This window comes from Podarcis filfolensis (genome assembly GCF_964270895.1).
Source record: "Podarcis filfolensis genome assembly, chromosome: 8".
NCBI classification, from domain to species: domain Eukaryota; kingdom Metazoa; phylum Chordata; class Lepidosauria; order Squamata; family Lacertidae; genus Podarcis; species Podarcis filfolensis.
Genome location: NC_139611.1, coordinates 8,672,103 through 8,692,729, shown reverse-complemented (window position 1 = coordinate 8,692,729; position 20,627 = coordinate 8,672,103). Strand labels below are relative to the sequence as shown.

The 20,627-nt window shown below is 47.1% G+C and overlaps 1 protein-coding gene and 1 long non-coding RNA gene across 4 annotated transcripts in view; one reads left to right on the top strand and one right to left on the bottom strand.

Annotated features, from left to right (window-relative positions):
* Window positions 1–478: 478 nt before the first annotated feature.
* Window positions 479–20,627, bottom strand: part of LOC310769870 (uncharacterized protein) — a 177,017-nt gene continuing 156,868 nt past the window's right edge. Inside the window, exons 2-5 of the mRNA XM_083629732.1 lie at window positions 2,240–2,382; window positions 2,020–2,162; window positions 1,768–1,937; window positions 479–1,017 (exon numbers count right to left, since the gene is read on the bottom strand). Of these exons, the coding sequence (XP_083485858.1) occupies window positions 932–1,017; window positions 1,768–1,937; window positions 2,020–2,162; window positions 2,240–2,382 (542 nt within the window). The 3' untranslated portion in view covers window positions 479–931. The remainder of the gene's footprint in view (window positions 1,018–1,767; window positions 1,938–2,019; window positions 2,163–2,239; window positions 2,383–20,627) is intronic.
* LOC310769929 lies at window positions 8,694–20,553 on the top strand. 3 transcript variants are annotated; one of them, XR_014551860.1, is made up of 5 exons: window positions 8,696–9,867; window positions 10,719–11,675; window positions 17,626–17,803; window positions 18,935–19,026; window positions 19,529–20,553. It is a non-coding gene; the product is annotated as an uncharacterized lncRNA (long non-coding RNA). The 3 variants fall into 3 exon arrangements; XR_014551858.1 differs by having other exon boundaries at window positions 8,694–11,675; window positions 18,935–19,022; XR_014551859.1 differs by having other exon boundaries at window positions 8,694–11,675.

Here is a 20,627-nt window from a genome sequence, read left to right as displayed (position 1 = left end):
CAAACCTCTGGAAAGAGAAAGGAAAAATGGGGGGGGGGGTGGACCTCAATGTGTCTGCAAACCAGGTAATTTGACATTCTGTTGCTAGCAGCCCTGTTGCAGTATTAATAATCTTTGGGTGTAAAATTACTGCATTTTAAAATTTCATTACATCTTTATGTCACGGGACATAAAGCAGAAGAAAACTTAATTAAATTACCTAAAATTATTGCCTCAGCCACTTGCCAGAAGAGACGGGAATGCACAAGGGGGAATAGGGTGTGCGTTTATAGGAGACTTGGCTGCAACAGTGTTAAACTGCAAGTTCTAAGATTGTGTGTGTTTTTATTGAAAAGGTAAAGCCTGCCACAAAGGGCCTATTTACCACCACAAAGGGGTACCACCCTGAAACGCGACACGACCCACCTTTTTTGGATCAAAATGGACTGCAAAATAACTGCTAGGCCCCATCAACAGCCCAAGTCCAAAGAAGACTGAAGCCAAGCAACAATTTTTATTGTTTAAAAAACACGCATTTACTGATTTTACACAAAAAAGCCCTTTACAGATTTTAACATAAACTGTAAGTTACTTTATACATTGATTCCCTGTCCTCCCCTTCCATGGTTTACATATTTACCCTTGAAAAATTATTTTTAATAAAAGAATTACAACTATAAAGAAATAAAGTGATGGGAAGGGGGGAAGGGAGGGTGGGAAACAACAAATATGCTTATAAAAAAGAATGGGGGAAAATACAAAATGCTGTCTAGTATAGTGTTATCTAGCCTTGAATGCTAAATATTTTGCCTATACTATTCGAGACATCCATTTTAACCTATCTATCTTACTAAAAAAAGTCCTGCTGTTTTAAGTCCCTAAAGAGTCAATAAAAAGTGTCCAGTCCTCAAATTCACTACCAGGTGGAGGGTCGGTGTTGCAGGTGTCATCTTCAGGGGGGCTCCTTTCCCAGCTGATGACATTCTTGCGGGGGTCTTCTTGTCTCCAGACGTCTCCTCCTAGGCTCCAGCAGGTAGGCTGCCATTTCCCATCGTGGTTTTGTTCCACGCAGGAAAGAGAGAAAAGAGATTCTGTTAGAAAGGGTACTAAATCTCATGAATGTTAGACCCTCTAGTTGCCCCCAAAATAATCCCTGCTGTTGGTGAATAAAGAATTTAAAAAGGAGGTGTTTTCTAATAAAGAAATGGAAGAAAGTTGCTGGTGGGGAGTTGCTTGCCCCCCACTCAAGAGGACGGCAGAGAGTCCTGCAAGGAACTGGACCCTGGGCGGACACCAACGACTGGGGGAGCTCCATAAAGCCTGCCTGTCCTGGGGGCGGGATCCCTAACAAAGGGGAAACAACAAAGGGGGCGGCACTTAGGGGGTGGGACAGATCGTGGGCCAGCCCCCTTGGGTTAACATGACTATTTTAACAGGGATGGTGTTTTATCTTGGGTGGGCGCTGTTTGATTTGCAGGGTGGGGTTGTTTCAAATGGTTGTTAAATGTAATATGTTGATTTAGATTGTGTGTTTGTGGGCTGGAGTGTTGTTTTGGGGCTTTTGTATTGTTTATTCGTGTGCATATGTTTTTTATTTTAATTTATATTATGTTCTGATATTTTTATTACAAATTTTGTGCAGCGATTATTTGTATTATGTATTTTGTGCTTCGTATACTGTAACTTGGTGCTGTGAACCACCCTGAGATTCAAAATCGATCAATAAAATCAAGAATCAAAAACGACATGAACAAGAAACACAACAACAACAACAAAAAGGTTTCCTACCGCTGTGTACGGAGGGTCGTGAGGGCAGCTCCACTCCTCTTGGTTGATCCTGACGGCGTTGATGTTCCTGGCGCTGGTGCAGACTGGATCCCACAGAGAGCAGAAGATGGTATCTCTGCAGCACAACTCTGGTGTCCACGTTGCCTTGGCCTGGCGCTACTGCAGATGTTCTGTCAGGAGGAGAAAGGGGAGAAACGTCCCATCCAAACAGCCCACCAGGTGTTCCAATAGCCCACCAGATGCCTCACTCACCTGGCATGCAGCTCAGGAAGTCCTGCGGGTAAGGTTCCCTGTGAACACAGAGGAGCAGCCTCCTCACCATCTCTGGTGGAATTGAGGACCTTCTCAGCTCTGATGATGTTTGGTTCGTGACCTTGACGTTCGTGCCAGCGTCTCTGCAAAGGAAAGCCAAAAGGTTAGTGCGGGTCTTGCCCACCCCACCCCATGCTGGGATGCATTCTTCCAGTCTTACCTTTGTTGCGCCGCAGGATGGGCAAAAAGATGGCAGAGGGCCTCTGCTGCCCACTGCCTGCTCCCTGGGTCTGGATCCAATGCACAAAGTCAGGAAATCACCACCAGTTGGCCAAGGGAGGATGCAGGAAGCGCTACCGATGGCTGAGAAGAGACCCAGAGAAGTGACTGATAAGAGAAGCAACCCATCACCATTTTTCCTATAACATTTTTATTAAATCTTCCAAACATTCCAAAACATTTAGCATCCTATACAGAAAAAAACGCGGGCGGCGCTGTGGGTAAAACCTCAGCGCCTAGGACTTGCCGATCGCATGGTCGGCGGTTCGAATCCCCGCGGCGGGGTGCGCACCCGTCGTTCGGTCCCAGCGCCTGCCAACCTAGCAGTTTGAAAGCACCCCCGGGTGCAGGTAGATAAATAGGGACCGCTTACCAGCGGGAAGGTAAACGGCGTGCTGCGCTGGCTCGCCAGATGCAGCTTGTCACGCTGGCCACGTGACCCGGAAGTGTCTGCGGACAGCGCTGGCTCCTGGCCTATAGAGTGAGATGAGCGCAGAACCCTAGAGTCTGTCAAGACTGGCCCGTACGGGCAGGGGTACCTTTACCTTTACAGAAAAAAACCATTTTTTTTTTTACTTCCCACCCTTCTTTTCCTGATGTTCGCTTTTTACTTCTTTTCTCAGCTGTTTTACTCACTGGGATTCGTTCTGCTATGGCCCAGCTCTGTTCTCAAAATTGGGTAAGTGCTGGGATGCCTGATTGTCCCTTGGGCACCTTGCAGGGTGGGCCTAGAAGCAGCAGCCTGAAGGCCTTGACAGCCCTGCATGATTGCAATGCTTTGCTTCAGTAACTCACATATTCCTGGATCTTCTGCAGGAGGGCGGAAAGATCTTGGAGCGCCTTCCTTCAGACCATCATCTTCCCACTCTTCATCTTTGTGACGACATCCGTAAGTCTGGCCTTCAGCTGGTCCTTGCTGAAGCCTTCAGGAGGAACATCAGCTGCATCTGGAGAACATGTGGTTGGGATGCTGAGGGGAGAGAGGAGTAGCACTTTTGTCAAAAGGGTTTATTGTCTCCCATCCTTCAAAGACCCCAAGCACTACCACCATAGAAATGGACCGGGGGATTTCGAAAGCAATTGATTATGGGGACGGGGGAGTTAGCACAGGATTACCTTGGAGGAAGATCCTCCCCATCTTCCAGGCTGATTTCCGATATTTGATCCTCGTCGAAATCAATTCCCTGTCCGTGAGAAAAGAGAAACAGGTAATAATTGGGTAAGAGAAAAAGGATTAAAGAAAGTGAATTATAAGTAATTGAAATTAGGGGTTGCTGGAAAAGTTTAAAACGGGGATGCAGAAAAGGGAGGTATGGGGAAGTCGTTGAAACAAGGTTTAAGGAAAAGAGGTTATGAAATTATACGTGTTTTTATGTTTGTTTGTTTATGTATTGTCATTTGTATTGTGTTTTAATATATGTTGGAAAATTAATAAAAATTTATATATAAAAAAAAGAGAGAGAGAAAAGAGAAACAGGAACGTCCGAATGTGAGGAGTGGACCAGACCCATTCATGTTTTTGTGTCGATCAGGAAAGCATAGGCAAGGTAGGTTGGGAAACAAACTGAAAATCTCTGTCCTCCATTTTCTTAGAGACCTTATTCACCCATTCATTCCTTTAGAGCATTTGTACCCCTCTCTTAAGCCAAAAAGGCTCCAAGAGAGCCTTCCATGAAATCAAATGCAAGAAACTCCCTAATCGTAGACTTCCACTGTAATGAACAATCTGACCAACAGAAATACAACACACAAGGAAAGGGGGCAAGGAGGCCAGAGGAAAAGACAACTCACAAGCTCAGGCCCCAGGGTCTAGAATGCTGTTCTCATCTCTTCCACTGAGGCAGCCTGCTGAAATGGCTGCCGCCAGATGCCAGTTGGGGGAGAGGAGGCCTGAGGGAGCTGGCCTGTCTCAGCAGAGCCCATGGTGCTGTTTCTCTGTTCAAAATAATATTCAATCGACTGCAATATAGGACACTGAAATTTCCTTTTTGGCATTGCTTCTCCCCTTCCAAAAACCTAGGCAAAGCTCAACCCTTTCTTTGATAGCTCTTTGCCAAACTTGGTAATACCATTAATCTAGGTTCTAGAGTTAAGTCCCCTGGCCATGGCAACCTCCACTTACCTCCAGGAGTCTTTGGGACGCCATCTTCTAATGTAGTGACTGAGTGAAGGTCACTACAGGCCACCTCTGCCAACCTCGAGATGCGGAGGATGCTGGAATCTCAGTTCAAACGGTCACAAGTTCCATTGTAGGCAACGGCCCTGAGAACATGGAATTCCCAGCCTCAGTGCCAAGGTTCTAGGAGAGTCCGTGTGGCCTAGTGGTTAGAATACTGTTAATGCCATGCAACTCAAGGCTGAAATGTATATATTATTTGAAATGTACAGTTTAATCCTTTTCCTCTTAATTTTATCCTGCTTTGCAGACTCTTGTGGTCTCCTAGAGCAGCTGACATGGATTTAAAAAAAGGTGAGACAAGTCCTGTCCTCAGGTTTGGAAAGTCCAAAGACAAGAAATCGAATGGAAGGAACGTGGAGGAACAAGGCAGAGGAAGAGGCCGTTTCCCAAGGCCCAAGGAGAGGCTGAGATGTCCCCAGGCAAGTCCTGTCCTGCTGGGGCCAAGCTGCCCTTCCCCACCCCCAGCTCTTCTTGGACAGAGACGCAGCAACTGACCCTGTAGGCCTTCATGCCCAACTCCAAGGGGGCTGTGGGGCTCAAGACCCTCTCAGATTCCCCTGGGGGGCTTATCTGGGCCCCACAGGCAGCAGCAGGCAGTGCCTGGCAAATGCACAGGCTCACTTGAGGGGCTCACTTGCAACTGCCTTGTCCTACACTAGGTTCCAGGATGGGCTGGGTGGGTGTTTATGGAGAATTGGTAGTCATAATGGTACCTTGGTTCTCGGACGTAATCCGTTATGGAAGTCCGTTCCCAAACCGAAGCGTTTCCAAACCAAGGTGCGCTTTCCCATAGAAAGTAATGCAAAATGGATTAATCCGTTCTAGACTGTTATGTACTGAAGTTCTCACCCTGGGCCAGCAGGGGGATACTGTAGATAGTTATGCAAATAAGGGATCGAAAGTGACGTTCAGTGATTGGATAGTTTTAGAAAGTTGTTACAGTTATGTTGTACTGGAGCTCTATATAAGCAGGCTGGCTGAACCCTTCAGTTCAGTTCTGTCCTGGCCTGTGAATAAACAAAAGCTGTTTGAAGAATTGCTGTGTCGTCTGATATGTTCACCCACAACTTAACACAGACGTTTAAAAACAACCCCTAAAACAGCAATTTCACATGAATTTTACTATCTAATGAGACCACTGATCGATAAAGTGAAAGCAATAAATATTATACTGCAGTCGCACAGATTCCCCTGGGGGGCTTACATGGGCCCCACAGGCAGCAGGCAGTGCCTGGCAAATGGCCCCCACCTGCTGAATTTCTGCCTGCCGGAATAATCATAAATGTGGAAACCAGTTCAAAATAGAAGGGAGGGAGGGAGGGAGGGAGGGAAGAGATAACAAGAAATCATGCAAATGCACAGGCTCACTTGAGGGCCTCAAATACAACCACCTTATCCTACAGGTTCCAGGATGCGGTGGGTGGGTGGGTGTTTATGGAGAATTGGTAGCCTGGCTCCAAGGGCCCCTTGTCCTCCCAAAGGGAAGAGAGGTGGGTTTCAGCAAGACCCAGGGCAGCCATTCAGCCTCCAGGCTTCCTAGAGGCGTCCAGAGCAGACTGGCGAAACAGGGCTTATATACACTTCCGCCCGCCCCTGGCGACACCCACCTAGGGCAGGACTGGCCGCTTTGAAACTAGGCGGCCAATCCCAATGCAGGCTTCCGAAGCCTGACCTGCCTTGTGATGCGGACTCAGCTGAGAGCAGGAGACCCCAAGGAGCAGACAGAACCCCTAACACCCCGCCCTTTCCTGGGAGCAAGCGACTGCAAGGCCTCTGCATTGCCCCACAGACAAGGGCTGAGGTCGGAATGAGGCTGGACTGGCCCAGTCAAGGGCCTCCCTGACAGGAAATAGAAATACGGCCTCCAACTTTGCTTACAAGCAGTGGTGTAGCATGGGTTGTCAGCACCCGGGGCAAGGCAAGTAATTTGCACCCCCTAACCCGTGGATTTTAGCACTCAGCCAGGTATGGGCAGAGAGCTGCGAGTGCAAGCGCGCGCCCCCAGATGTTGCGCCCGGTGCGGCCAGCCCCCCCGCACCCCCCCGCACCCCCCACGCTACGCCACTGCTTACAAGGCTTCTGCTGGGCCTTCGGCTGCCCCCTTTGGCAGACCCTCCAAGTATCCCTATTTTCCAGGGTCGTCTCTGATTTAGCAAAACCATCCCGGTTTCTGATTGGATCCTGGAATGTTCCTTAGAGTATCCCTCTCATTGGAAAAATGGCCTGGAGGGTATGCAGTCATCTGTTCCCCAATCCGTCAGAAGGCAATCCTTTATAGGAAAGTTGTTGTTGTTATTTGTTGTTGTTTGTTTGTTTAATTTTTAGTGTTTTATTATGTTTTTTTATATGTTGGAAGCTGCCTAGAGTGTCTGGGGAAACCCAGTAAGAGGTTTGGAGTATAAACAGTAAAATCATCATTATGCAATGGGACACCTCTCTTTTTATCGGAGAAATGTTGGAGAGGATTCTGTGGTTAGGCAATATAAGGCCCTTATATTGGTGGGGGTGTGGGGGAATTGGGGGGGACGGGACTAAAAATTACTTTACCCAGTGCAGAAATGGCTTCAAAGCAATCCATTACAATGATGAAATAGAAGTGATCTGTAAGTGCAAACATTCCAAAAAGAAGATTGAAAGAAAATGCTCCCCACCTGCTGAATTTCTGTCTGGCAGAAGGATAGTAAATTTAGAAACCAGTCCAAAATGGAAGTAAGTAAGTAAGTAAGAGAGTCCCATGGACTGCAAGAAGATCAAACGTATCCATTCTTAAGGAAATCAGCCCTGAGTGCTCATTGGAAGGACAGATCCTGAAGCTGAGGCTCCAAGACTTTGGCCACTTCATGAGAAGAGAAGACTCCCTGGAAAAGACCCTGATGTTGGGGAAGATGGAGGGCACAAGGAGAAGGGGACGACAGAGGACGAGATGGTTGGACAGTGTTCTCAAAGCTACCAGCATGAGTTTGATCAAACTGCGGGAGGCAGTGGAGGACAGAAGTGCCTGGCGTGCTCTAGTCCAGGGGGTCACAAAGAGTCGGACACGACTAAACAACAACAACAAGTAAGTAAGTAAGGGGGAAGAGATAACAAGAAATTCTGCTTCTCTTCCTCATGGAGCTTTGCCTTCAACATCCTAAGGGGCATAACTCATCATCCCCCTGAGAGCTCCAATATAGGAAGGTTATGGTTGTAGCTGTCAACCTTCCCTTTTTTTGGCGGGAAATTCCCTTATTCCAGCGCCGTTTCCCGCTGCTTCCCACTTCTATCCCGGATTGTTAGATATCCATAGACTGTCCCCGGTACAGGTGAGGCTGCTGATCCCTTATTTTCAAGGCTGCTGATCCCTTATTTTCAAATCTGAAAGTTGACAGCTATGGTTATGGTGCTTTAATGCCCAGGGAATGGCAGGTGGTGGTGATGATTTCTTAAATTTGCATGCCACCCTTCGTGCGGGCTGTTAAGTTGTGGGTGAACATATGAGACGACACAGCGATTCTTCAAGCAGCTCTTGTTTATTTACAGGCCAGGACAGAACTGAACTGAAGGGTTCAGTCAGCCTGCTTATATAGAGCTCCAGTACAATGTTACTGTAACAACTTGCTAAAACTATCCAATCACTGAACGTCACTTTCGATCCCTTATTTGCATAACTATCTACAGTATCCCCCTGCTGGCCCAGGGTGAGAACTTCAGTACATAACACGGGCCATTTCAGCGACAGAACCCTCAAGGGAAGAAGGCCCCCTTTGCAGCCTCCATTCTAGAGGTGGAAAGGAGCCCAGATACCCCTTAGACCCCCAGCAAGAGGCCAAGGGAGAGGGAGCTTTGCAAGCAGAGGGTGCTGCTCCAGGAAAGGTCTGGCTGCTTCTCTGGGAGCCAATGGCAGCAGCTCCACCCACCCAGAAGAGATTGCTGGCTGATGAGTTCTATTGGCTAGCCTGGAGCGTCAATCAGCCAGCTAGGGAGGGCGGACTCCTCTTGCAAGGTGCCTAGCCAGGTAGGCTGCGCAAGACAAGCAGGTTAGGGTGAGGGAAGAACTCTGACATTTTATTTCTTATGCCTTCAAGAACGTGACCAACGGCATCCCAATGGGAGCAGGGGGACTCTGTGCCCCCAAAAGGGAACCAGGCCGTCTTTGGAAGGCCAGGTGGCCACCCCAGCTGGGGCTTTACTCCTGGATGAGGGCCTTCTGGCTCCCAGGACTGTCCTGATGGTCCAGCCAGGTCTTGGGCAGCCCCTGATTCCCAAGGAGGACCTCCGGGCTCCCTGGTCCTTCTGGCCTTCTTCCGGGAGAGGCTGGTTCTCCATCCTCGGCCACCTGGGCCTTGGGACATGAGCTGGAGTCACCCAGGATGTGGCAGAGCCTCCCTGCATCTCTGCACAGCTTCTTCCTGGGGCGTAGACTCTCCCAGTGTCCCTCTCTTCCAGAGACTGTCCAGGATTTACAGAAGCCGTCTCGGTTCCTGATTTGACCCCAGAATGTCCCACTTTTCCTTAGGACGTCCCTATTTTCATCAGAGAAATGTTGGAGGGTATGGAATTCTGTGACCCCTGAGCCAAGGAGCGAAGTAACTATGCACCCTTTAGAAGCAATCTGATGCCAGCCCTGTATAGGAAGTCTTTAATGTTTTATTATGTTGTTATGTATGTTGAAAGCAGCCCAGAGTGGCTGGGCGGAGAATAATAATAATAATAATAATAATAATAATAATAATAATAGGACATCCGTATTTCCAACAGAGAAATGTTGGAGGGTATGCAATCAGTCGAGATGGAAATACACAAGGGAGAGTAGTGTTTGTGTGTGAGGAGGAGGAGGAGAAAGAGGCATGAAGGCATATTTGGGCCCTTTCTTGGAGCACTGGCCCAACTTGGTGGTGTGCAAATGTGAAGTCCTATGTTATAGAAAAAGCCTGCTCCTTTCCCCCTAAGAGGTATGCAAGAGCCCGTATAGAGTCCTTAAGTGGGTTCCCCATCGGTAGGAGCAAATAACAGAGGCCAGCCAGAGAATATTGAGAAGCAAAGCAGCTAGTAAGCCTGATCTTTATTCAACTGTTGCAACAGGGTCCTCACTCACCACATGCAGGAGGGAGGAGGAACCCAGAACAATGGTGTGCAAACCCTTATATGGACTTTTGAAATTGCCCACCCTGTAGCTCAAGACCACCCCCCAAAACATCATACATACATCACAGAAGGGGGCGGGTCCACAGCAGAAATTCATCACAGGAGGTGATCTACAACAGAAATCCTGTTGGCCAGGATATCTGTTAATGGTAACTGACTGCTTTATCTGGGCAGCCTGGCCATTCTTTTGTGATGGTAAATACCTTAATTCCTGAATTCAGGTCACAGGCTCACCCTATTCATACACAAATACACCCTTAAGACAGGTAAGCAAAAGACAATGGAGAGGCGAATTTCCCATTTCCTTCCTCCTTGCAGAGAAATGTTTGAAGTCAATTTGGGAGAGTCCCAATGGTTTGGGAGAGTCCAAAAGGCTTCAGGATTGCTGCCCTGTACTTCTGTATGTGTTTGCCATGTACATTTATGAACATTTCTTTTATATTTGGGACCTTGGAATTCTTATAACAGAACCTTCTGGACTCTGGATTAATAACATTTTAGGAATCTTCCAGAACGGCTAATTCTATTGCCGGGAAGGACTCAGTGACCCCGGTCTATTTTAGGCGAGAGGGTGGTATGGGGTTGGGGGCAGGTGAGATGGAGCTGCTTGGCAGTGGGTGTGTTGTATGCAGAAAGCGTACGCTTCAATTCCCATGACCCACCTCCTTCAGTTACTGGTTTCTTGGGGTTGGGGCTAAATCCATGATGGGTCAGAGAAAAATGAGTGGCGGCAGGAACCAGTCAAAGCAAGGCAGATCTTAATTTTACTGTTGTGACAGAGTTTCTCACCTTACATGTTGCATGGAGGTGAGGAGCCAAGACAAGTGTGTGTAACAACTTTTAAAGACTTGAGAAATTGCCCATAACAATAATAATAATAATAATTTATTTTTTATACCCCCCCCCCCCAATCTGGCTGGGTTTCCCTTAGCCCAGAGGTTTTTGACTTTTTTGAGTCCACGGCTCCCTTGACCAACTACGTTCTTTCTGTGGCAGCCCTGTGAGGCTCAGGAGCCCAGCTATGTCACCCCTTGCCAGTAGAGCTGGCAGCCTCTCGTCCTTTTTCAAACTCCTTCCCTTGTTGAGTGTTCCCTCTTCTCCTCTCCCCTCTCCTTAGGAGTCCTTGGGACAGTGGCAGCTGCTGACCCTTCCCCAAAGAGAGGTACCTCCTCATGTTTATAGCTTTGGAAGGATTTGTAAGTGAAAAGAACTATTGGAAAAGGTTTTTCCTTCAACTGCAGAGTAAATGTCAAGATGGCTTCAGGATTGCTCTGTGAACTCAAAGAAAGTGTCTCTTTTTTCAGGGAATAGGATTGGTTTTTCTCTAGGGTGTGTGTCTGCTATGTGTGCACCTTAAGATTTGTGTAACACTCATGCCAACTTTGGTTGCCCAGCGCCTGCAAACCCCCTACTGTGACATCATAGAATGCTTGCAATTGTGTGTTTTTTTAAACCCCACCAGCAACTGCTCACCAGGAGCAGAACTGAGCAGCTTCTGTGAGTGAAGTGAAGAGCTGTTTCTCAGAAGGGGAAACCCTGGGAGAGACTAGGGTTCAAATACCTCCTTACTCAGCTATGCAGCTCACTGGGTGACCTGGGGCCAGGTTGTGGGGATTAAATGAGAAGGTGAGAACTATATATGTCATCTTGCGCTCCTTGGAGTAAAAGATGGGATATCAATTCAGACGCCCTCAGAAGGTGGTGGACTCTCCTTCTTTGGAGGTTTTATATACACAGAGGTTGGGTGGCCATTTGCAAGGGGTTTTTGAATTGGATTCCTGTTTTGTATGCAATTGGACTAGATGCACCTTGGGGTTCTTTCCAAATCTACAATTCTATGATTTTGTTTTATTGATTAGATTGGAAACCCCTTTGGGAGTACTCTGAGATGCCAAGTTGGATATAAGCGCCATAATAAGAAAAGAGAGAGACGCGGCAGCCTGTGAATGACCCCAGGCAGCTGGCAGAAGGCACACATCTCCAATGAACCAGACTGTCTTATGTGAGGATATCCACCCCAGGGAAGATCCACCTGCATGGAATCTCAATTGGATAAATGATCTCCTAAAAGCAGGTGAGCAAGTCTCCCCATGGGGAATCCGGTTGGTTTGGCCCCTTTTGCTTTTTTGGACTCACCTGTAGCCTAGTAAAAGATCCCTCAGCATGTGGTGGTGGACAGGGGAGACATTAATCCTAAACACCTGAGTTAAGAAGGCAACCCAAAGCAACATTGCTGAATTACTTTCCTGTTGTCCCTTGGTGGCGGGTCATAAATCATCCTGCTGAGTTTATAGAGACTTTATATATCCTATATAAAAAAAGGGGGGGGGAGAGAGAAATCCCAAACACTGACGACAGATTAATAATAGCCTGTTGGGGAGATAAAAATAGCAGAGGGTTTTCATGCCCACAGTTAGCATCAAATTGGAACTCAGCTCACTTTTGGAAGATGTAAAGACCCCCTGACCATTAGGTCTAGTCGTGACCGACTCTGGGGTTGCGGCGCTCATCTCGCTCTATAGGCCATGGGAGCCGGCGTTTGTCCACAGACAGCTTCCGGGTCATGTGGCCAGCATGACTAAGCCGCTTCTGGAGAACCAGAGCAGCGCACGGAAACGCCATTTACCTTCCCGCAGGAACGGTACCTATTTATCTACTTGCACTTTGATGTGCTTTCAAACTGCTAGGTTGGCAGGAGCTGGGACCAAGGAACGGGAGCTCACCCCGTTGCGGGGATTCGAACCGCCGACCTTCTGATCTGCAAGTCCTAGGCTCTGTGGTTTCTGTACCAGAAAGCTGGGGATTTAACTTGGTGGATTTAGATGCAATACAGGAGCTAGCTGTGGGTTTTCCTGTGGGGCATCTGGTTAGCCACTGTGAGAACAGGATGTGGGACTAGCTGGGCCACCATTGGCAGGATCCGGCAGGATCCTGATGTTCTTCTGACATTGTGGCTCCTCTACCTGTCATAGCTGCAAACCTAAGATTTGTTTCCTGCTGTCCAGACCTCAAAATGACTCCATTGGCATGGACGCTCCAAGGAACAGGAGTTCCCCATTATTTATTTATTTATTTATTTATATTGATTGATTGATCTCATACAATCTATACCAATTCTTTTTTTTAATAAATAAATCTCAAAGCGGTTTACAAAAAAACCCCAAACAATGAAACAACCTCTAAAAGATTCACAGCAATCATTTAATAAATAATAATAATAATAATAATAATAATAATAATAATAATTTATTATTTGTACCCCGCCCATCTGGCTGGGTTCCCCCAGCCACTCTGGGCGGCTTCCACAAACACCCAAAATACACTACTATGTCATACATTAAAAATTTCCCTGAACAGGGTTGCCTTAAGATGTCTTCTGAATGTCAGGTAGTTGTTTATCTCTTTGACACTTGATGGATGCCAAAGCCAGCAGAACATGGAGGCAATAGTTCCCCCTCTCTGCTCCTGGTGTTCTTGTCCCATCTTTCCTAGCGCAGAGGAACAACAGCCCCATTTTAACTCCTAACCCTGTGAGGTGGGCTAAGCAGAGGGATTATTTTTATATTTTTATAATTTATTAGATTTATATACCACCCTTCATCAAAAGGTCTCAGGGTGGTTCACAAAATAAAAATGCAAGTTAAAAGCACAAATAAATCGTTAAAGCAAAAACAACAATAACCCCCCCCACCCCCCGGTCACATTTAAAAGGCTGTAGAATATTAATCAGCCAAAGGCCTGGATGAATAGGAATGTTTTCTCCTAGCGCCTTGAAATATACTCGGAGTTGAGAGTGGATTTCATGCTCTTTATTCAGCTCATAGTGGTGAGGAGGAAAATGGAAGTTCCCCCAGAATGTCTGCTTTATATACATTATATATATACTTTATATACATTATATACATTATTTACACAATGGGCCCCACGTGATTGGCTAATTCCGGGATTCACCTGTAAGCCACTGAGGTTGCGGATTCACTTCCACCTGGAGCTGGATTGGGTGGCTCCTGTGGACCAATCAGACTGCTGCATTCTGGGTCCTATTGTTCTAGGACCAATCAGACTGCTGCATTCTGGACCCTATTGTTCTAGGACCAATCAGACTGCTGCATTCTGGACCCTATTGTTCTAGGACCAATCAGACTGCTGCATTCTGGACCCTATTCAACTCAGTACATAACACACCCAAAGATATATAATGTTGGAAGACACACAGAGTGGCTAGGGAAACCCAGTCAGATGGACGGGGTACAAAATGCTTTGCTTTGCTTTGTTGTTACGGCACCAGACAAACCTCCCAGTGGAATGCATTTCAGAAAAGGCCCATTCTTATGTTGCCACCCTCTAGACTTCTTGAGGAAGCACATAAAGAAGGGCCTCAGATGATGATCGCAGGGTCAAGGTTGGTTCATATGGGGAGGGACAGTCCTTGAGGTATTGCGGCCCTGAGCCATTTAAGGCTTTTTAGGTCAACACCAGCACTTTGAATTGGGCCTGGAAACTAAGTGGCACCCAGTGCAGTCAGGCCAGGATCAGTGTGATATGCTCAAACTGTCTTGCCGCGATGAGAACCTGGCCCCTGAATTCTGCACCAGCTGAAGTTTCCGAACCATCTTCAGAGGCAGCCCTATGTGTAACACGTTGCAGTAATCCAGCGTAGAGGTTAGCAGAGCACAGACTTCAGCCCCAACGTCCAGCCCTATGTTCCCCATTGCAAACATCCTTTGTCCTCTGCTATGAGCTTCCCAGTAGTGATGTATGGAAGTGAGAGTTGGACCATAAAGAAGGCTGATCGCCGAAGAATTGATGCTTTTGAATTATGGTGCTGGAGGAGACTCTTGGGAGTCCCATGGACTTCAAGAAGATCAAACCTCTCCATTCTGAAGGAAATCAGTCCTGAGTGCTCACTGGAAGGACAGATCCTGAAGCTGAGGCTCCAAGACTTTGGCCACCTCATGAGAAGAGAAGACTCCCTGGAAAAGACCCTGATGTTGGGAACGATTGAAGGCACAAGGAGAAGGAGACGACAGAGGACGAGATGGTTGGACAGTGTTCTCAAAGCTACGAACATGAGTTTGACCAAACTGCGGGAGGCAGTGGAAGACAGGAGTGCCTGGCGTGCTCTGGTCCATGGGGTCACAAAGAGTCAGACACGACTAAACGACTAAACAACAACATGAGCTTCCCTGGAGCAGCTCTTCTGCTTCTTGAGCCTAATGGTGGGTGAGAAAAGGCGTATATTTGCATTCTGTCAGCCTGGCATTTAGCAGGAGGCTGCCATCCCATTCGATTTATGATCTGCACCATGCTTGAACTTTAAAGCCAGCCAGGAGGTGCTCATTCTTAACTTTTTATGCAGCAAGTTCACCTTATCTATCTCGATCTGGAAGTGCATTAAAATGTGGCAGGCAAGTGAATCTCCCCTCATGACATGGGGAAATAATTTATTCCAAAGCACCTCTTGGAGGTTGGTTTTATTCCCCTTTTCTTTTTTGATTTACTGGTGATGGATCAGCCGTGTCCTTAATACAGCTCATGGCCCTGCAGTTAAAATCCCAGAAATTAGAAACACGATGGGCGGGTATAAATTGCATTCTCTCTGGAGCCCAAGGCCCCAGGGACTGACAGCAGCAACCGGCAAAGGCATATGCTGTGTGCCACCTGGATTTGCCCACTGTGATCCTTGAAATTGCAAAATACCCTAGGCAGAGGAAGAACTTGTGAAACTCAGCTCTAAGCTTCGAAGTCCACACCTTTGATTTCAGTGGTGCTTCCTTCGAAGTAAGGGCAGCTAGAGCTTCAAGCTTTACTCTAGGATCCTCCAGGGATTTCCCCGCATGCAATTTTTGCCCTTGATGTTGGCGTTTTAATGTGTTCTGGCTGTAGCAGTTCAGGGGTTCTGACCTGAGCTAAGAGCTAGGGGTGGCCAAAAAGAGCAAGCCGGGGCAAAGTCTGTATGAATGCCAAGCAAGGCTTTCAGGATTCAGCAGCACCCTGGGCAGCTCCATGCAGAGCACTAATAATAATAATAATAATAATAATAATAATAATAATAATAATAATAATTTATTTATACCCTGCCCTTCCTGGTTCAAAAACCAGGCTCAGGGCAGCTAACAACAAATTTAAAACACTTTAATTGTAAAAGCAGCATAAAATACAGTATAAAAACATGAATAACAATAAAATTCAAAGTTCAGAAATCAATTTAGGGGAAATCCATCTAATAAGCATTAGATAATCACCAGGGCTAGCTGGCTGAATTAGTCCTACTTGGGCCAGCGAGGAGGCCAGGGGAGAATTAGATGTGGGGTCTCAGAATGGGTAATCTTCATAAAAGGGAGGGAAGAGAAGGGAAATAAAAGATCAGGCTAAGTTCAAATTGAAATCCAGGTGGAATAGCTCTGTCTTACAGGCCCGACGGAAGGAGGTTAAACCCTGAAGGGCCCTTGTCTCATGGGACAGAGCATTCCACCAGGTCGGAGCCATCACTGAAAAGTCCCTGGCCCTGGTGGAGGATAGTCTGACTTCCTTAGGGCCTGGGACCTCTAAACTATGGTTATTCATGGACCTTAAGGTCCTCTGTGGGGCATGCCAGGAGAGTCCCGTAAATACGAGGGGAACACTAATGTTGTTTCAGCAGCAACCAACCTCAGAGCCGCAGCTCCTATCGTGAATCAGGTTTGCATCTTGTAGCCTTTGTTTAGAGAGAGAGAGGGGTGTGTGTACAATATGAACTGTAGGGGAAAGGAGACTGCATTGCCTGGATGGCATTTACTGTCCCGAGGAGGAAGGGTATGAGCTCAGAGAGTTTATTTTATTTTTAAAAGATGAATTTTTATTGACCCCCCCCCCCAGATAAACAAAGAATGCACCTTAACAAGCCAGACACACACAACAGAACTTGACTGTGCACTTAGTCCCCGTGCTGCATGTAAATGCACAGGAAGAAGGAAAACCCCAAACAATCACAGGGAACATGTAGAAATTTGCAGAGTTTGCTTACTTAGGTTAGAATATGGCGTCCGAAGAGTCCTGGAAGTAGGTGAATGTTGGCATTTCCAGTGGACTTTAACTCTAGAACATAGAACAATGGTATCAGCAAGTTTGGCAATGAGCTATCCAAGATCAAAGAAAGGGTTCAGCTTTGGGCAACTTTTTGGAAGGGGAGAATAGGATGGGAACAGGACACCTAACTGTCACCATCCTCTCTCTGGCTCTGTCTAGCAGATTCAGAATTAAATGTCTCAACAACAGTTGTTTTCCATTGCTTTCTTTCAACCCCAGAAAAATCTCTCAAAATATTTCTTCAATTTCTACTTTTAGTTAAGTATTTTTATCTACTTGCTTGGTTTGCGGGGAGCAGCTCCCCTCCCCCACCGGCGCCTTCCACTGCCTATGCACATACTGGTATAGGTCATCTTTTAACAGCTGGCAGTTTGTGGATCAGTTTATGACATTTATATCTCGCCTTTCTTCCAAGGAGCTCAATAAAAGGTAAAGGTAAAGGGACCCCTGACCGTCAGGTCCAGTCGTGGCCGACTCTGGGGTTGCGGCGCTCATCTCACTTTATTGGCCGAGGGAGCCGGCGTACAGCTCATGTGGTCAGCATGACTAAGCTGCTTCTGGCGAACCAGAGCAGTGCACAGAAATACCATTTACCTTCCCGCCGTAGTGGTACCTATTTATCTACTTGCACTTTGACGTGCTTTCGAACTGCTAGGTTGGCAGGAGCAGGGACCGAGCAATGGGAGCTCACCCCGTCACAGGGATTCGAACCGCCAACCTTCTGAGCAGCAAGTCCTAGGCTCTGTGGTTTAACCCACAGCGCCACCCGCGTCCCTAAGGATCTCGATACGACATGCATATTTCTCCTTCTCCGTATATTCTCCTCAAAACAACCTGTGAGGCTGGTTAGGCTGAGAGGGAGGGACTAGCTCAAAGTCACGCAGTGAGTCTCAGGGGGGATTTGAAAACTGTTCTCCCAGGTGAGAGTCCAGCACTCTAACCACTAAGTCTTCCAGAACCTTGGCACTGGGGCCATGCATTCCATGTTCTCAAGGGCTGTTGCCTACAATGAAACTTGTGACCGTTTGAACTGAGCTTCCTGCATCCTCAGCATCTCGAAGTTTGCAGAGATGGCTTGTAGTGACCTTCGCTTAGTCACTACATTAGAAGATGGCATCCCAAAGACTCCTGGAGGTAAGTGGAGGTTGCCATGGCTAGGGGACTTAACTCTAGAACCTAGATTAATGGTATCACCAAGTTTGGCAAAGAGCTATCCAAAATCAAAGAAAGGGTTGAGCTTTGACCAGGTCAAGGAAAACTTAGTGTTCTATATTGCAGTTGATTGAATATTATTTTGAACAGAGGATGCCTTCTGATTTATGTACATGTGAATCTAGAAGAGACTTCATTTCTATTTATACATGCTGGATGTTATCTTTGTACTATAGTTTGGAAGGGAAAGGGGAAAACAGAAGAAGGAAAGAGAATGTGAGCAGCTGGCCCAGTGGAGGGGAAGGGGGTGCCGGATGGAGCTGGTTTTTTCTGCAGAGCTGAGGCAGGGAGCCCTGCTGCCCACCTGTCCACAGAGTCCATCGCAGGAAAGGGCTGCTCCCAGGTGCAGGCGAGGGAGAGACAGGAGGCCTGGCGGAGCTCTGCTCCTGGAGGAAGGACGGATGAGAAACAGCGCCATGGGCTCTGCTGAGACAGGCCAGCTCCCTCAGGCCTCCTCTCCCCCAACTGGCATCTGGCGGCCGCCATTTCATCAGGCTGCCTCAATGGGAGAGATGAGAACAGCATTCTAGACACTGGTTCCTGAGCCTGTGAGTTGCCTTTTCCTCTGCCCTCCTTGCCCCCTTTCCTTGTTTGTTTCTTACACAGATTGTTTCTAACAACAGAAGTCTGCGATTAGGGAGTTTCTTGCATTTGATTTCATAGAAGGCTCTCTTGGAGCCTTTTTTGCTTAAGAGAGGGGTACAAATGCTCTAAATGAACGAACAAACAAACAAACAAACAAATAGGGTCTCTAATGACATCGCGGACAGAAATTTTTAGTTTGTTTCCATTTTAATGCAAACCTACCTCATCTGGGCTTTCCTGATCCAAACAAAAACATGAATTTGCTTTGAAATGCTCACTGGTCCCCATTTTGCAAAGATGTTTTCCATCCCAGTCCCCGCCCTCAAATCTACATGTTAGTATATTTCGAAATCTGCTTTCAAAAATGTGACATGCCTGCCTGGGGGTCTGATCCATCCCTCACATTCTGACATTCCTGTTTCTTTTTTTCCCTTTTTTCTCATGGACTGGGAATTGATTTCAACAAAGACGAAATCTCCGAAATCATCCTAGAAGAAGTGGAGCGGGTGGAGGATCGGTGGCTTTTTTGAGGTGTGTGATTGGCAGCGGTGTTCAGGTGGGTGAGCAGTTGTCTGCAACCTCCCCCCCCAAAAAGCTTAACAACAATCTCCCCCCATTTACTAAAAATGGGGTCGTCTTATACACAGGGGCATATTTTGCACAAAAAAGTACGATATGTTGGAAAGAAACTGCCGAGGTGAAGAAAGTTGGAGGGTGAGTGTTATGTACTGAAGTTCTCACCCTGGGCCAGCAGGGGGATACTGTAGATAGCTATGCAAATGAAGGATCGAAAAGTGACGTTCAGTGATTGGATAGTTTTGTATGCAAATGAAGGATCGAAAAGTGACCTTCAGTGATTGGATAGTTTTAGAAAATGGCAACAGTTACATTGTTCTGGAGCTCTATATAAGCAGGCTGGCTGAGCTCCTCAGTTAGTTCTGTTCCAGCTTACTAATAAAGAGCTGCTTTGGAGAAATTGCTGTGTCGTCTGCTATGTCAACCCACAACTTGACAGTGAGGGACTGAGTTTATGCTTTTCTATTTCAACCCACCCCCTCCTAGAACGAGGAGAAATACAGAATTTGAAATAAGGAACACAGGTTGGAGCAGATGAAGGTGAAAGCATTCTCGAAAACAAGAGAGACTGAACTGACGGCTATCATCGTGGCAATGAAGAGTCAGAAGAAGTTGGTCCGAGGAAAGTCACTATCAGATGTTTCCAATCTCCTGCAAAAGATTCAGGAATATGTGAGTTACTGAAGAGAAGCACTTCAACCATGCAGGGGTATCAAAAGCCCGCCAGCCCCAGAGCACCTCGTGGAGGGTTTACCAGCTTCAGCCGGGCTGCAGGATTCAGATCCTTGTTTTGGGACAGAGGCCAGTGAGGAGCTGCTCTCCTGGGCATCCCAGCATGGGGTGAGGTGAGCAAGACCTGAACTAACCCTTGGGCTTTCCTTTGCTTGACTACTGTAATTCGCTCTACGCAGGGCTGCCCTTGAAGCTGTCCCAGAGACTCCAGCGGGTGCAGAATGCTGCAGCGAGGCTCCTCACGGGGTCCCTGCCATGGGAGCATATTCACCCAGTGCTTTTCCAGCTGCACTGGCTCCCGGTGGAGTACAGGGTCAGATTGAAGGTGCTGGTTTTGACCTTTAAAGCCCTTCATGGGCTAGGACCCTCGTACCTACATGACCGCCTCTCCCAGTATGCCCCACGGAGGACCTTAAGGTCTTTAAATAGCAACACCCTAGAGGTCCCAGGCCCTAAGGAAGTTAGATTAGCCTCAACCAGAGCCAGGGCTTTTTCAACACTGGCTCCGGTCTGGTGGAACGCTCTGTCTCATGAGACCAGGGCCCTGCAGGATCTGATTTCTTTCCGCAGGGCCTGTAAGACAGAGTTGTTCCACCTGGCCTTTGGCTTGGAGTCAATTTGATTCCCTCCCCCTCTTTCTTTTTTCCTTTCTCCTCCTGTGATGAGGCTGCATTTTAATGTTTTAATGTTTTAAAGTTGTATTTTAATCTTGTTTTTAAGTTGTATTCATTCAACTTGTTTTTATTATTGCTTGTTAGCCACCCTGAGCCCGGCCTCGGCTGGGGAGGGCGGGGTATAAATAACATTTATTATTATTATTATTATTATTATTATTATTATTATTATTATTTGC